This window comes from Tachysurus fulvidraco, chromosome 16 (assembly GCF_022655615.1).
Source record: "Tachysurus fulvidraco isolate hzauxx_2018 chromosome 16, HZAU_PFXX_2.0, whole genome shotgun sequence".
Lineage (NCBI taxonomy): Eukaryota > Metazoa > Chordata > Actinopteri > Siluriformes > Bagridae > Tachysurus > Tachysurus fulvidraco.
Window position 1 is genome coordinate 12,415,193 of NC_062533.1, and position 17,883 is coordinate 12,433,075.

Genomic DNA, 17,883 nt, shown 5'->3' on the forward strand with positions numbered 1-17,883 from the left:
GTCACATGAATGAGATGCACAGACAAGTGAAGGATTTGTTCTGGAGGGAATTCCCACTTCTACATTTTGTGATTTACATAGTTTTTTACATGAAAATCCCATGGCTATAATAAAATACTAAAAACTTTATTATTGTAAAACTAACTTTCGAATACATGATTCTGAATTATGTTCCTAAGAGAAATGGTGGGTCGGTTGTTTATTTATTTTCATGGTCTTGTCATTTCCGGTTTTGTGTTGCAAAATAAACACCGAGTTGCGCATTTTATCACAATGAAAATAAATATTTCCATAAAAACATGTTGGAAAAACCGCAACCAGTTTTAATGTTATGTACATTTGCATTTGTCAGTCTTGGTGTATGTATAAAAAAATCTATTAAATATGCTTTGTTTCTTCAACACCGGAAACGACCGTTCCCTGGGAAACGTGCTAACGTAAGCTGGCCATATCGGTTTCCTTAATAATTTAAACGTATTATTTATTAAATTATGTAATCTGTTTTTTTGTTTGTTTGTTTGTTTGTTTTTTAAAAGTTAAAATCACTTTTAACATACAGTTGTTTCTGTAATTTTATTATAAAACAGTTTATTATAGAACAGTTCCTGATGTCCATTGCGCATGCGCACGGAGACGTAGTAGTGACACCAGCAGCTCATCACTGTCGGCTCTGTGCAGAAAAAGAGCCGTGTCAGTCAGTTACAGTTAACCGACAAGTTCGAACTTTCTTTTCGGGGTATAAGGCAAACTGAAATGGTTTAAATTTATTTGGGACGGTTATTTGAGTAACGGCTGTAACGTTTAATGTTGTAACTGTTCATGTGAAGAGGCTGAGTGAGAGTTTTTCTGGGGGGTTTAACGCTAGCTACACAGCTAGCTAGCTTAGCAAAACTTTTTTGTAAAAAATGCCACCTTTACATTGCAGGTAAGAGCTGAATATCTTTGTCTGTTTATATTACAGCGCTTAAACTATGCTAGTGTATAATAACAAGAGTGCTATTTACAACGGAGTGTTTATTGTCATTCTTACTTTGCTTTGTAGCCTGTTAGCTCAACTGTGTTTGGGCAGATTTCCCAATGTGATTGGGCTGTTGACATTACAATAAAACAAATACCAGGATAGACTGAACTGGTAAGATGACACATGAGTGGATATTGTATGTATCTAATGGGATGTGAGAAACTGGAGCAGATAAATATAATACTGCACAGATAAAGGCATTTTAAGCAGTTATTATAATACAATAATAATGACCATATCCAATATCATATGTCTCATTATGTAACGTTAACATTTGTAACTTGCTTGCATGAGTAAACATTTGTTTGAGTTCATTACAAATGGCCAGAATTTGAATTGAAATAACAGCTGTGTGTGTGTGTGTGTGTGTGTGTGTGTGTGTGTGTGTGTGTGTGTGTGTGTGTGTGTTTTAAAGATTATTCATTCAGCTATTACTTATTCAAAATTAATTAAGAAAGATGCTTGTTACACTATGCTACGATGCATAGTTTGAGGAAGGGTTAAACATTGTTTTCTTAAGGTGTTTTAAAATTTAATGACCATAAGTCCTGGAAAGTGTCCATAGACATAGTCACAAGCTCAAACCCAAATATAATCCAACACACACAGTGTTTACAGAGTAACTTGCTTGCATGAGTAAACATTTGTTTGAGTTCATTACAAATGGCCAGAATTTGAATTGAAATAACAACTGTGTGTGTGTGTGTGTGTGTGTGTGTGTGTGTGTGTGTGTGTGTGTGTGTGCGCGTGTGTGTGTGTGTGTGTGTGTGTTTTTAAAGATTATTCATTCAGTTATTACTTTATTCAAGATTAATTAAGTCAAAATTAATTAAGAAAGATGCTTGTTACACCATGCTATGATGCATAGTTTGAGGAAGGGTTAAACATTGTTTGCTTAAGGTGTTTTAAAATTTAATGACCATAAGTCCTGGAAAGTGTCCATAGACATAGTCACAAGCTCAAACCCAAATATAATCCAACACACACAGTGTTTACAGAGAATACATAGAGAGTCACTGTTAAAATGTTTGGTCACTTTAATTTGAGAATGCGTGTGTCACCGTATACTAGATGTGCTGCAAACTGTAATGTTTCTTGAAATGTTATTTCCATTATTTGCATTATGACATGATAAACACAGAACCCGAGACGATGTATACTATGTAGTTTCCTGTTTAGTACCTGAATTTTTCTAGGAGGGCTTTTCAAATATCTGTCCTAATCCTTTGGCCACAGTTGTATATTTCTGTAAGTTATCCTTCTTGTATAGTCATTTAAATGAACTAAAAAAATACAGAAATATTAAATTCTAGTGACTTTCATAATTTCTGGATTTGGACCCTACTGAGAATAAAATGTGTGAATTTAAGCAAGCGATTTACATTTCAACCTGAAATTCTAAAGACTTTTGAAATAGTTTGTACGGAGGTGATTCCGAGTTGGTTGATTTGGTGATTCAATGGGTCAAAAAAAAACATTATTTACTTGCTTGCTTTGTTATTTAAATGAAAATATTGAATTTATTTAAAATTGTTTTTAAATGTAGAACTACATCTAAATGTAGATGTGACATTTGATGAACACTTTTCTCAAAGTTTCACTTCATGCGCATTGATCCATTAATGCGTTTCCATGTGTAATCAGTAACATGAATTTAAATGCATTCTTCATGTCTAGTGGTTTTCGTTATTAAAAAAAAATGACATGCTAGGTTAGTGTGAAGTCCTTACTGAGCTCGCAAGGTGCTGAGTTTCCTCTCCTGCTGCCGTGGCCTTAAAGAGTTTAGCCTCGTTCACAAAGACGCTCTGTTTGGCTTTAAAGGAGGCCCACACCAAGAATGTGAAATTCTCCAACACACACTCTCGCCCTCTCCCTCTCTCTCACACACACACTTTTATACTATCAGACCCTTTACAATTCTTTATCCTTTATTTTGAGATTCATGTTAAAAAAAAAAAAAAAAAAGAACATTACAAAAAGATTTGCCTTCTTGTGACACCTAATATTCCCTAGAGCCCTCAGAATACAGCTGTACTTTTGCTGCCTTCAATCTAGGACAGTACTTTACCTCACATAGGCAAATGGGATAATTTAAGTATTATGTTTATATATATATATATATAATATGAAATTTTATTTTTTATGCCTTATCACTTATTGCTACTTTGGGACAAGCAGGATATAGATATCCGGGCTTTTTTTCTGAGGCAGAAGTAAACAGTGTTTGCTTTTTTGTGTTTATACAAACACTAAATTCTTATGGACTTTTGTAAAACAAATATTTTCCGTAGGTCTGCTAATGTCAACATTGTAACCATTCTGTATATGAGCAGACTTGTATATTTGTATACTTGCTTCATATAGTTATCCAGTCAACTAATCATGTGTCAGCAATGCATTGTATAAATTCATGCAGATGTATATCAAGAGTCAAATGTGTTGTTTTTTTGTTTGTTTGTTTGTTTTTCCAGTCTTCAGATGTCTAGTGTTCGTGAGCCTGTAGCCTCAGATTCCCACCATTGCCTAACAGGACTGGAATCAGATGTGTTTTTCTTCTTTTATAGCACATCTACCTTAAGGGTTTATGTGTTCTTAGATGTGTTTCTGCTAACCATCATTGTAAAGAGTGATTTTACACTACATTGATACAATGCAATGTGCCAATGCATACAGCAGGCCCCAGAAAGCATTTAATATTAGACATCATTTTAAGAGCATCTAAGAATCTGGGTTTATTTTAGGAGAGTATGTTGAACCCTGATGCAGGGATCAGGTTTTGGAATAAGATGGAAAGTCTACTGAAAGAAGCGGTTGTTTAGTTGAATGTTGCCTTTTATGAACCTTGAGTGTGAAGTGTCCACCAATGGCTAAGAAAGTAAACATGAGCCTGAACCACTCTGCATTTGTGTGTTTGCAGTCTGTGTTCTGTTCTGCTGCTGTGTCTCTTTATGCCTGTGGCGGCTGACATTGGGGAAACTCTGATCCAGGAAAGCTGGAAGGATTTGTGGCTATTCCGTTTTTCCCTCAACATCCTGGCATATGGCACCATTATTGTCCCAGGATATCTCCTGATTCGCTACATCAAGAGGAGTAATTACGTTGAGACAGGTGTGCTTGGTAATTTCTCCTTTTAATAATAATTAGTGGGAGGTGAAGTCAAAAATATGTTATAGGGATTAGTCACAGCTGCCTTAATGATGTTGAATTAATGTACTTCAATATTTGTCTTTTATCTTGGTCATCACGGTTCCTAAAGGGATATCATTTTGTGCTATCTTACAGGTCGAGGGATCTGTTATCCTGTTATAAAAGCATGTGTGTTTGGCAGTGACTCTAAACCGTCATTGTTGGACGATGTGTCTGAGACAACCAGAACCGAGTCCACTTCATCTACACGGCAAGCCATCAAACTTATTTTCTGTGCTGCCGGACTCCAGGTAAGCATGAGATAGTACCTGATAGCTTTGCGTGGGACATTTAAATGCAGTCTGTATGTGAGCAAGCTGTACTTGTTATATATGCATGTAAATTGTGAAAACACATCTTTTTTTCTACAATCTCTCTACAGTTCAACTAATCCTAATCTGTTTCATCAAAGAAATATTAAATAAGTGTTATAAAACAGAATGATTTAGTTAAATGGCTGTTTACAAGCTGCACATGAAAAGTCACACTTAAATTGCAGTTTATATCAGACTTTAAAGGCACACCTTATACAACTTATCAGATCTTAACAAAGTGCAAACATGCTGCACAGCATTAATCGGTTAACAAATAGAGGACTGAAATCAAGTTAATGATGAGAATAGTTTATTTAGTCTGTAGTGTATATGACATATATATTTTATTTATCGCAGTGCTCGTACTTGACGTGGGGCGTGCTGCAAGAGCGAGTGATGACACGTTCCTATGGAGCCAATGAAGATGGGGAAAATGGCGAGAAATTCACGGACTCTCAGTTCCTGGTGTTCATGAACCGCATCCTGGCCCTTACAGTGGCTGGCCTCTGCTGCCTACTGTTTAAACAGCCCAGGCACATGGCACCCATGTACAAGTACTCGTTTGCCTCCATTTCCAACATCTTGAGCAGCTGGTGTCAGTATGAAGCCCTTAAATACATCAGCTTCCCTACACAGGTGATGCACAGTAAATATATACATGACTTCTGCCCAGTGGCAGCTAACCATACCATAGTGACCTGGTTACTATAGTAACAGCCCCCAGTGGCAAGTATTTATTGATAAATTTGTTGCAAATTATAGATAGTTTTAAATATTGTGCTTTAAAATTATTATAGCATAGATGGCAAAGCATACTTTATACAATTGCAAATAAGTGGTAAAGATGGGAAATTGTGCACCAACATTTTTGCACAGTTTAAATGATCTTTAATGGCTGTACAATAAACAGTATACAGTGAGCTAATGAGACAAAAATATATGCTTTGGGTTAGTGCACTACATTAGATTTAAAAATGCCATTCTAACTTTGTTATGAAGCTGTTTGCTTCCGTAGCTACAATAGTTTCGGTTAATGATCAAAGAAGGGACAATGGGCTGGTTTGAGAGATTTCACAAACTACTGCTCTCAGATTGCAAATCATTTTTAAGACTTTACGTTGGGCTACAAATGAGGGGCCACGAATACAAATTTGAAAATTGGTAAAACGTCTCCTAGCCTGGTGAATCTTTATTTATTCTGTCTGAGGCAGTTGGTGTGGTCAGAAGTTTTTTCTACCTGCATATTAATGCACCATGATGCAAAGATCATCTTAAACTGGTTCCATAAACATGACACACAATGCACATTGATGACCTTTCTAGTCACTTTGGGATGTGGTAGAACAGGAGATTTGCAGCATGAATGCAGCACTGACAATTCTGAAGCTGTTATATAATGCAATGTAATTCAAAGGAATATTTCCAGCAGCTTGTTGAAACCATGTCAACACTGCGGCATCCACAAAGTTATATGCAAATTACTATGACTGTTATTAAGGGACTATGTCTGCTCAGACCTAACCTTTTATTGATTCTGTGGCACAAAGACAAACCGGCTAAACTAAACTGGCCTTATGTGGCCTAAGAGGCACATTTTTAATAAAATGCAATAATATGCACCATTTTACTGCCTTTTTAGCATTTTAAATGCTGGACATCTTTAATCCATTAAGCCACAAAAATTTTTTATAGCGGTTGTAAGGGTTAAGGTTTATTTCATGTCTCATACCAAGCTCAAGGACCTAAACCTGTGTGCACATAGGTTGCAGCACATAGGACTAAACCTATGTGCTGCAAAAGGATTTCCTTCTTCCTTTTTTTTTTAACGTGAACTCTTAAAGGCAGGGTCTCCGATTTTTGAAAGCCAATGTTGACATTTGAATGGCTCCCACCCCTGTAATTATAGCTCCGCCCACACATACATAACATAACCCAGGCAACTAATGGAAAGAAATGTGTGTTTAGGGAAGAACAATGCGATTGCAGATTAACAAACAAGCAAAAATGACACACAAGCATAATCATGCAAAGGACGGCATATATTAGTTCTGTGTAACAAAGCAAAACCGTTACTCACCTATCGAGCAGGAAAAAAGCACCTTGGCGTCTTAAGTAAATTTGGCCACATATTCACAGATTGGAGTTTCCCCGAGTCAGTAACTCCTGAGCTAAACGCTGTTACTACACAAAACGCGGTTGTAGCTGCCTCTCTACATCACTACGATAGAAAAGAGGTGTTATTTGTGTAGTAACAGCATTTAGCTCAGGAGTTATTGACTCGGGAAACTCCAATCTGTGAATATGCAATAACTTCAGAATACTACTACTTCATGCTCCTTCAGTTCTTTCCAGAGCTGGAAAGCTGATCCTATATTAACACGTCCTACTTCTTGCCTTAATGTAAGTATTTCTTCACTTTCTTTATTTGTTTTTCTCCTCCATGTCAATGCTAAAAATGCTTTCTGCGAATGTCACACATGCGCACTGAACACTCTCTCTGCCCACATTGACAAGCCCCTCCCCTTTCTGCTCATTGACTAGTAGTAGTAGTAGCCTTTATTGTCACTGGTCACAAGTACTGTGAAATTACCCATCAACCTGTCCAAACATACAATACATACAATATGACAAGGCGGGGGACAGGACAGGAAGGCAGGGAATTGAAAAGAAATACAGCATAACATGAGGGAAGGGAATAGAAAAAAAAAACAACCCCCAGACTATACTCCGGTGGGGAGTACAGTGTGGGAACAGGAAAAACACCTCAGCAACATAAGCACTTAAACAGTATGCCATAAACACATGACTTGCAACAGGGGAGGGGAGGGGAGTGGAGGGTGGAGGTAATCCAGCAAAGGCAAGCAGCCATCAGGTCCTGCAGCCTTTATCTTCGGCGCTGGTCACAGACCCGCTTGTCAGACTGGTGGTACGAAGCAGCGAGGGCGTGGGATGGGGGGTGGGGGGCTGAGTGCATATCTTTATATGTGTGTGTGTGTATATGTACACATTTATTTTGATTTTTGTTTATTATTCGGCCCGACTCAGTTTTCTGAAGTATTTCTCAAAAATCGGAGACCCTGCCTTTTAAGACATGCCCATATTCCTATCCATAGATATTCAAGAGCATTTCTTATCTTCACCTAAGGACTTGGACACACCTTTTATGGTTAACAGATAAATTATTGATCCCAAGTTGTCTGATTTTTCTTTTCAAATATTATTTGTCTAATTTATCTTACTAGCATAGACAAAGGTTCATGGCTACAAAAAGTCTGAGACTTTTTATACGAGATCTGAAAGTAAGACACGTATTGAGACACATTTGACACTATATTTTAATTCTGTCATGTATCAAAGAAAAGAGTGTTGACAGTTAGTGTGAAGTCAGGAAAACAGTTTCAGGGTGAAGCTGTATATAATGCAATGTAATTCAAAGGAATATTTCCAGTAGCTTGTTGAAACCATGCCAACACTGTGGAATCCGCAAAGTTCTATGCAAATTACTATGACTGTTATGAATATGTCTGCTCAGCCTTAACCTTTCACTGATTCTGTGGCATGAAGACATACCAGCTAATCTAAACTGGCCTAATGTGGCTTAAAGAGGCACATTTTTAATAAAAGGCAGTAATATGCACCCAGATCATTTGGATCTACAGTTTTTCTATAATTACAATTATAGTGACTGATAAACTAAACTTTCAACTGTAATTAGCACATTTTAAATGTTACTAAATGTTGACATATTTAAGAAATAAAATGCTGGACTTGGATCTTTAAACCATTAAACCACAATAAGTATATAGTATCTATAAAGTATCTGTATCTATATAGTTATAAAGCAGTGTTTTAATGTATATTAACATTCTGTTATTAAAATGAGCTCTCTTTCTAATGTTTTCAGGTGTTGGCCAAAGCCTCTAAAGTCATCCCTGTGATGCTGATGGGCAAGCTTGTGTCACAAAAAAAATATGAATACTGGGAATATTTAACAGCTGTGCTAATCTCAGTAGGTGTGAGTATGTTCCTTTTGTCAAGCTCCAGCAGTACCAAACACGCAACCATCACAACTTTCTCCGGCATCATCATCCTGGCCGGGTACATCATGTTCGACAGCTTCACTTCAAACTGGCAGGATGAACTTTTCCGCCACAAAATGTCCTCGGTACAGATGATGTTCGGCGTGAACCTGTTCTCTTGCCTCCTGACGGTGGGCTCACTGTTAGAAACGGGTGCTCTTTTCGACTCCCTGGCATTCATGACCCGCCATGGCGAGTTTGCAGCTCACGCGGCTCTGCTCTCGCTCTGCTCTGCTTTTGGCCAGCTCTTCATTTTCTATACTATCGCACAGTTCGGTGCTGCCATCTTCACCATCATTATGACACTGCGCCAGGCCATCGCTATCCTACTCTCCTGCCTCCTCTATGGCCATGCCATCTCAGCAACGGGAATCTTTGGGGTGGCCGTGGTGTTCTTTGCACTCTTTCTACGCGTCTATGCACGCAGTCGAGTGAAAAAGAGCAACAAGAGAGCAGCACAGGCACCATTACAGAAGGTGTAGATGAAGGACGGTGATAACACAACCACGTTATTTGTGGTTTTGCTTCCTCTATTTTCTTGTGTGTGTGTGTGTCTGGGTGTGTTTCACAAAGCTTAGTTTCTACTCTGTATATGAAAAAAGGTACTGAAAGAGGAGGCATTTTTTGATTTCTTTTTTTCCCCCAAAAAAGGGATTATGACATTTCTGTCTAAAATATGGAGGGATAGTTACATTCTTTGTGTCATGTGTTGGAAGTGTGTTTGCTGTGGGTTCTGTTTTTGCTGAGCCAGTATTTGGTCCAAACTTGTTTTCTTGGGTGCGTGCTAGGATTTACCTGTATGTCTTTATTACTGATTAAGTGTGTATTTTTGGATTCTACCATTCTTATTTATAGTTTGGATTTTAATTATAAAAACCACCAAACTGCACGAATCAAAAATAATTTTTAACCTCTTAGAAGTCTTAAAACACAAAAAATGACTATGGTTTAAACAGTTTATTTATTATGTGCGATTATACCCCGTTCCATTTCTTTAAGCTAGTGTTGAGTTTGTGATGATCCTTATTGAGCTTTGCTTAAAAAGCTGTTTTTAAATAGAAAATCCCACCTGAAAATGTGACAATTACATCCAGCATTTTGATGGACTTTCACGTAAATTTAACCATGTCACCACCTCCTGCTTTTAAATCTTGTCTAAATATATTTAAATCCACCTGTGATTTTTTTCGGAGGGTCTGTTTTGTAGTATTTTCTATCCTTAAATAAGATAGGTGTAAGTGCTGAGACTTCATCAGCAACAGACCGTGAGTGCCTACTGTATTGTAAACAAGAATTCTTTCAGTAATTCAAAGGTTTTGCAGATAGTAACAGGAGATCTGTAACCACATTATTATTTAATCTGACCAGAACCTTAAATGTACATTGGGCATGTGCTGATCTTTAGCTTTGCTATGTTCTACAGCACAAACGTACACAACTATTGATATTCCAAATCACATTATCCTAGCATAACAACCACTGTCGAGGAGACTAGAATTGGCTACCTTCTTGTCCACAATGAGATGCTGCATTAAAACACTGCTCAGTCAGAGCAAACATTAGGTAAGACATGTCTGATATATTTGATATTGATCCACTGATCGTTTTCTAATAAACAAAAAGGTCCTACTGGCTGCAGAGAGGATATTTCTGATAAGGCCTCAGACACAGATTTGTTCAGAACAAAAATCTACATGTTTCAAAGTATACACATTCACCACAAGGAGCACAGCTGTATAACAATGCCAAAAAGGAGTAGACAGAAATCTATGACCAAAGTGTAGACTATTCTGATATTATGTGCTGATGCTAATTGTTATTACGCATTTAATAAAGGATAACCTGCTGTTGTATGAAAAATAAATATCAGCACATGGCTAATGTAACTTGTTAGAAACACTGTATTGTTATACAAGTGGTGTTTTTTTTTTGTATCACATTGGTTCAACAAACCATCAGATGAGAGAGACATAGACACTCACAGAGAAAGGGAGAGAGAGAGCGAGAGACCGTGAGAGACAGAGAGCTATAAAGTTAGTAATTCTTCTTGACATACCAGTGTGTATGTTTGCACATGATTTGATAAAATGATCTTATTGTAAACATGTTTTCTCAGATGAAGTTCTGCTGTCCTGTTTGTGCACCGTGTACTTTAATGATGCTGGCATACTTACAAATGGGTGTCCAAGCCAACCACATTTTATATTCCACAGCTGGGATAGTGATTTTGAAGTTTACAATTTGTCAGTTGAAGTTAAGAGGATCCAAAGAAGCTAGACGTTTCTTCATATGTAGACCTAAAGCCATTTTACCATTTCGTTCAACTACACCCGCTCAGCTCTTTGGACCTGTCCCTTCAAAATGTTAGAGACAATTGACTGTAACCGTATACACACATTCATAGTTTAAACATCCTCCACTCATTATGAAGCTTCTGGCAATAATATTTAAAGTAACATGGCTGCCATTTCAAGTCCATACTTATACCTCCTTTGTGTGGTTAGAAATAGCTAATCTATGTAGGGAAACCTACGTCTTCCACTGCAGGTTTTAACTAATGATGTGTATCTGGGAAGACAATATCCTGTTAAGTACATAAAACGTAATACCTGCAAAGACATCAATTCAGAATTTGTAACTGCAAAATGACTACAATCCCAGTTCACACATTTAAGCTGTCATTAATGGATTTACGCAAAAAAAAAAAAGTCTTTTTTCTTCTTCTTTCTTCCCCACATGTTTGCTAATGATATGAGTGATGTACTATATGTATTTTCTCAGATTTCGGGCAGTAAACAATCCCTACAAAATATCTGATTCAGTAAAATGCATTTATTTTATTCTTGATTTTGTTTTAATAATTCATGGAAAAAAAAATCAGTCTTGAGTGTAGAACATGATTATTCAATCGTTAAGTAACACTAATTAATGTAAAGAGATGCTAATGAAGGTGTGGTGTTTAAGCTGTGCATCAAGGTCTTTATCATGCATGAAGAAGCACCAGCGAGACAATGCAGTGGCAGTATTTTCTACCTTATTTTGAAAAGAGAGAAGACCATTTGATTTGACTTGTCATCATCCTTAGCTTGTGGAAATAGGAATAATCATGACAGTAAATAAGGTGTGTTGCTACGATAAGCCACATAGCCAGATAAATACTTGGGTATCTGCAGATGTAGCTCTGGTTTGATTCAAATCAAGGTTGTTTTAGATGCTTTACGTGAAGTTGTAATGTATGCTCTGAAACACTCCGTTCTTTCTTTTTTTTGGGGGGGGGGGGTGGAGTGGAGGCATGGGGAAAAGTGTTATTTCACTACGCAAAGCAGTTTTTGATTTTTCCTGCTTGATACCATGATGTACTTTGTTTAAATGTATAAATATATATGGCCTATACCAGCTTGTAAGTCGTCAGACAGGAATGGTCATGTTTCTTTCTTTTGCATATGACATTTGGTCAAACATTTTACTGGGCTTTTTACTAGTAAATTATTTGCTCAGATGATCAGATTTTCTTTGATAGTTTCATAGGCTGCTATGCAAATTGGAAAGAAAATGGGTTTAAAACATATTTTTATAGAAAAATAACCAAACACTACCTTTAAAAAAAAAAAAGGTATTGAAATTGTTTGTGATTTACGTGTCTGTCAGGCTTCTCTACAGGAAAGAGACTTAAGAGAGTGCTTATGTATTTACTGATGAGTTGAAACCCCCCCCCCCTTTCCCAATCATTCATGTGGAGATCATGTGAAATAAGGAATGCAATCTAACTAATGTATTCTTTTTGTACTTTTTTAAGGATGTATTAATTATATGTTAGGCAGATTAAATTAATTTGAATACTTGAAAAAAAACTGTCAGATTTCTCTCTGTTTTTTCTATTGCATTAGTAAAACAAATTCTTATATACTGTAATGTTGGCTGCTAACATGTCTTCATTTATAGTTTCTACATAAGCAGGTGCTTTATAATTGAGACTAAATTCGGTGCAGATACATACTGTACCAGCTCTTGGTATGAGTCTATTAGTACTTGTCTTTATATCAATCAGACACAATATTAACGATAACAATGGTGTGAATAGCAGTGAAGAAAATTGATTTTTGTTGATAATCACAAAATAATGTTGAAATCAAAATCATAATGAATCGTAGGGTTTCCCACAAATATAGTGTGTAGTATAAGAAATAAAGATGTTTGTTGTTCAATCTGAGAATCTTAACTGAGAATATGAAGATAAAAGTTGCACTAAATAGGGTCTTTTATTTTTCTTGCCTGAATTCCCATAAATCATCACACAGTAGGTGTGCAGCAGTTCATGACACTTACAGGAGAGTCATTTGCAAACGTCCCTATCAGTAACCTACAGAAACCTCACCGTCATCCCAAGATATAAAAAATTAGTTTTCTACCAATGACTAAGGATTACAGCTACACTATAGCACCTTTCTGTACACATGCCGCCTACATGTTCCCACTCCTCTTACCAGCTAAACCCACATAGTTCAGTCTTTTCAGTAATGCAAATGAGGTACTTTTTCTGTTACCTTCTGTTACTTTCTTCTCAAGTTATTGATCAGCACCTGAAACCCAAATATGCTTCATATAGAACGTATGTGTTCTGAAATAATAATTCTTCTTCTTCTTCTTCTTCTTCTTCTTCTTGGTTTTCTTGGTCTTACTCTTGGTCTTCTTCTTCTTGGTCTTTTTCATCTACTTGGTCTTTTTTTCTTCTTCTTGGTCTTCTTGGTCTTTTTTTGGTTTTCTTCTTCTTAATCAGTTTCATGGTGTAAAAGCAGTAAGCATGGCAGATTTTAGATTACATCAGATAAATAACCAATTTCAACACTTTCTTATACTGGTCACTCTTACATATTTAATGCTAATTCTTACAACATAATTTAACATTTTAAGTAAGAAAAATATTGAATTTGAGTTCAAATATCTCAAAAGATATTTAAAAAAAATTCACCCAGTTATTTTTTTTTGCTTCTATCCCTGTTATTATATATATATTTTTTAAATTATTATAAACCTTATGTACTCTTAATATTCTTTGTGTGTGTGTGTGTGTGTGTGTGTGTGTGTTTTGTTTTCTTGGCCTAAAGTCAAGTTGTGCTGAACTTGCTTACCCCAGCATTGTTAAGAGGATCATTCTCAGCCTTCGGTATTATCACAATGTAGAAAGCCATCCTTTTTCCATTTTCACCTATGGTAGCTTAGTGATTAAGATGTTGGACTACTAATTTGAAGGCTGTGAGTTTAAAATCCCAGGTCCACCAGGCTGCCACTGCTGGGCTCCTTAACCCTCAGTTGCTCAGTTGTATGAAATGAGGTAAAAAGTCGATATGGATAAATGCTGTCAATGTAGTGTGTGTGTTTCTCACGTATTCTACATTCTGTGGCTTTTCATTGAGTTGTCCAGTGTCCTCCTGGTTCCTGGCTCCTAGGGGATGCCCTACGATGGACTAATTTTACTATGATGAATTCATTTGAATTCAGTAGTATTTTTGTGTCATGTTGTAGCAGCTTTTCCCTAGGAAGAAAATAACCTACTAAATGAACTCCGAGGAAGCAAACCTTTACACTGAACTCTACCATATGATTTCCGTATATATCGATTTGTCTTATACAGCGTAGTCATCAGTTTGTACTCCAGCACTTTTATGGACATGTGCGAATACAGCTTGTTTCATATGGCATTTCTTACAGCTGTTAATGTTAATAAGTCTTTAAAACATGCTCTAATATAAGTAACGTGTTAACTGTAAATTGATTGACACAAAGATTACAAAGCCCTTCTCTTCAAAGGGGAATCGTTTTGACGCGTCAAATATCAGCAATGCAGTGAATCATGTTTTCAGTGACACTTCTGGGTTTACGTTAAAATCCCATCAGCTTGGTCAGAAACAGAGAGACACCCACTCAAGAACACTTTCAACCATTTACGTGGGCAAAAATCCAGTAAGGAGGTCAAAAAGCAGGTGTGTCCGATGGGGAAGAGTGGAATGTACAGAGTTAATCTGTAAACACTTTAACTAGATCTTAGTTTAGATGTCCAGTTCCAGTACAACTGGTAAAGTGCTCACATAATAAACCTGTACAGTAATTGTTACTTTGAAAAAATACTTTGAAACTTGTTCAAAGTTACAATGAAAAAGTTTCAAAGTATTTTTTCAAAGTAACAATTACTGTACAGGTTTATTATGTGAGCACTTTACCAGTTGTACTGGAACTGGACATCTAAATCTCTCTCATTGGATACATTAATGCTGATTCACTAGGTTATATACTTCTGGGTTTACGTTAAAATCCCATCAGCTTGGTCAGAAACAGAGAGACACCCACTCAAGAACATTCAAGAAAATGTTTTAAACTCGTGGTATCTTAAGTATATAACCTAGTTAATCAGCATTAATGTATCCAATGAGAGAGATTTAATCACTTATGTACGTCACTCTGGATAAGGGAGTCTACCAAATGCTGTAAAGGTAAATATAATTAAAATAGACATATTGACACAATTTTGTTAATTAAAAAGGAACAAGTGAATCCCTGTTCTATAAAGTTAATAAAAATTAAAAACCTTTTGTGGAATATGTTGTGTTAACGATGAGTAATTTTACATCCTCATTATACTTTTTTTTTAATTTATATTGTTTAATATTTTCACTCCTTACGTAATTCTCTTCTTCTCTTCTCCAGCCAGTGACTGTATATGTATATATTTATGTGTGTATATATATATATATGGTAAGTGACGAATGTGCACAAGTCTATATATCAAATGGACCTCAGTACATTTTATTCCCATTTCAGTTTAACATTCAATCATTTCAGTTAAAAAAAAAAAACATATTATGTGAATCAACATACAAAAAACCTCAAGACTTGTGCCCATTCGTCACCTACGGGGACTTTCGCAGACTACACGATGTGGTTAGCAGTATCTGTGTGCATCTGAACACGAAATGTTTCAATATGTTGAGATAAGCATGGAGTCATTTACAATAAAGTATATCTTCTTAGGCTGATGAAAAATGCGGCATTAATAAACTAAAATTAATTGTCTATATTGACCTAAATTAGCCTGTTTTTGTGAAAATTAGTACAGCATCCATTTCTGTAGCTAACCTAATTAACTAGACAGCAAAATCCAATTCTTGTTCATGTTAAATATTGCAAATATACAGAGAATAACAACAGCCTTTTGTGACACATCATCTTCTCACAATTTTAGATAGGTCAAACGAGTGTGTACATACACGTGTATGTGTGTCTAGTAAACATTTGACATATTGGGCTTTCAACCTTAGGCCGTATATAATAACTGAATAAGGAGATTGAATTATCTGTTGGTGGAAATGCACAAAGTTAATGATATGATCATATCTTATTTCTACATCATCATACCATCCTGTCATGTGGGTAAAGTGGTAGCCCAGTGGTTAAGACTGTGGCCTGCTGATCAGAAGCTTGTGAGCTAAAATCCCATGACCATCAAAAGCAAGGCCGTTAAACATCTACTACTCAGCTGTACTGCTGTAAATAAGATAAAGATCTCTGGATAAATATGTCTGCTGTGAATGTCATCCAGTGCCTTTATAATATACCGACATTCAGAAATGTCTGTTGATCTGATGAACTTGTGTTGTTTTTAGAATCATGTTGTTTTGGTCAGGTATTCTGTGAATGAAATTGGTACTAAATGGCATGTTTGGGTCTATCAGCTTTGAAGCAATCCAAGGACCTCAACTGTCCAAAAGAAGATGGAACTTAACAACCAAGATATAACAGTGGGAGTCCATTATTTTCTGGCTAACACCATAAATAATGAGAACTTAGCAAAGTATAATGCAAAGGTTACTTGGTGTATTGACTTACAAGCTTGCACAGGCTTTCACAGTTTACACGCTTCCCCCGATTAAAGAACATTTATGAGTATTTACTAAGTTGTTTTTCTCATTAAATGTTAGAAAAGGTCAGTTCTCTTAGGCACAAGCATTTTTCAAAAATTAAATGACGCAAATGAGATCCCCCATACCATCAGGTATCAAACCATATTGGAATGACTCAGTGTTTCACTGAGCACATTTGTTTTATGTTTTGGTATGAAGATACGTTGTCATATTACATCCCACTGAAAGCCTTTCTGGGCCGTGGGTGCAAAGGGTTTCCCAGATTTAGTAAACACCCCCACTTCCTGTGTTGTTGTAACTCTTAAAGGTGTTTAGAAATGGCAGACCTAGAAATAAAAACCACAGTTTCCTTTTTATTAAACAAAAGACCCGAGTTTCCACAGGAAGTGCCGTTTGGAAACCTATGGTGGGCTTTTGTGTTATTTTATAGACATATATAGGAATGGTTTTATCTTCATTATGTGTCACATAACAGAGCTTTTATGCCTTGATTAATACTTGTTCCATTTGCCTTCATTACAACTTGATGATAGTGAATATATTTTGAAAAAACAATTTGACATTATAACATATAGTGATGTTAGTAATGATATCAGTAGGTTCCCTTTTGAGTCTTTTTCCCCTCTTCAGGTTTCTTCCAAATGTGTCAGAGAATTTTTCCTATGGTTCATCAGGAATCAAAATCTACATCCAGATTGCACTAAACCTGCTATGTGAGAATGTCTATTGTAAAAAAAACTCTGTGAAAACAAGTAACCCCAACTAATCCCTGTTGTTACAGGTTAATAGGTTTCAGCAACCTGCAAATGGCAAAAGCACCACCTGTTATTGAACACTTATTTTATAAATCATCTGCAGACTAGTCCCTGGAGTTTGATCAGCCAGAGATGAAATAAGATAAGATATAAAATTCTCTTTTGTGGCTTTAAGCAACTCATTCCTGCACCTGAGGATGTGATCATGTCAGCAGAGGTCTCCTCCTCCGCCACCACCCCCTCAGTGCTGCCTCTTTTTCTCTAAAACATGTGACTTAGAAGAAGCCTAAATATCATGATGCAACATTTCTGAATGCAAGATTGTCAAAACAAAATGTTAAATAAAGTAGATAGTAATAGATAGATAGATAGATAGATAGATAGATAGATAGATAGATAGATAGATAGATAGATAGTTCACACATATGCAGGATCATGTAGCTGATAACATGAAACAGGCATTTTGGATTTTTTTCAGATGTGATTTAATGTAATTTACTAACTTACTATATAGTTCATATATCATTTATATACTGAAACATCATAAGTGCAGCTATTTTCCTTTCTGTGACTAATAACAACAAACATTCAGTTCTAATGATTTTTTATCCA

General features: G+C 36.2%; 1 protein-coding gene across 1 annotated transcript; it reads left to right on the forward strand.

The window, feature by feature from the left end:
- Positions 1 to 618: 618 nt before the first annotated feature.
- On the forward strand, positions 619 to 12,452 carry slc35b2 (solute carrier family 35 member B2). The gene is made up of 5 exons (XM_027166388.2): positions 619 to 925; positions 3,939 to 4,129; positions 4,304 to 4,458; positions 4,879 to 5,157; positions 8,426 to 12,452. Exons 1-5 carry the CDS (start codon positions 906 to 908, stop codon positions 9,080 to 9,082), a joined length of 1,302 nt encoding a protein of 433 aa, XP_027022189.2. The 5' UTR covers positions 619 to 905; the 3' UTR covers positions 9,083 to 12,452.
- Positions 12,453 to 17,883: the final 5,431 nt, after the last annotated feature.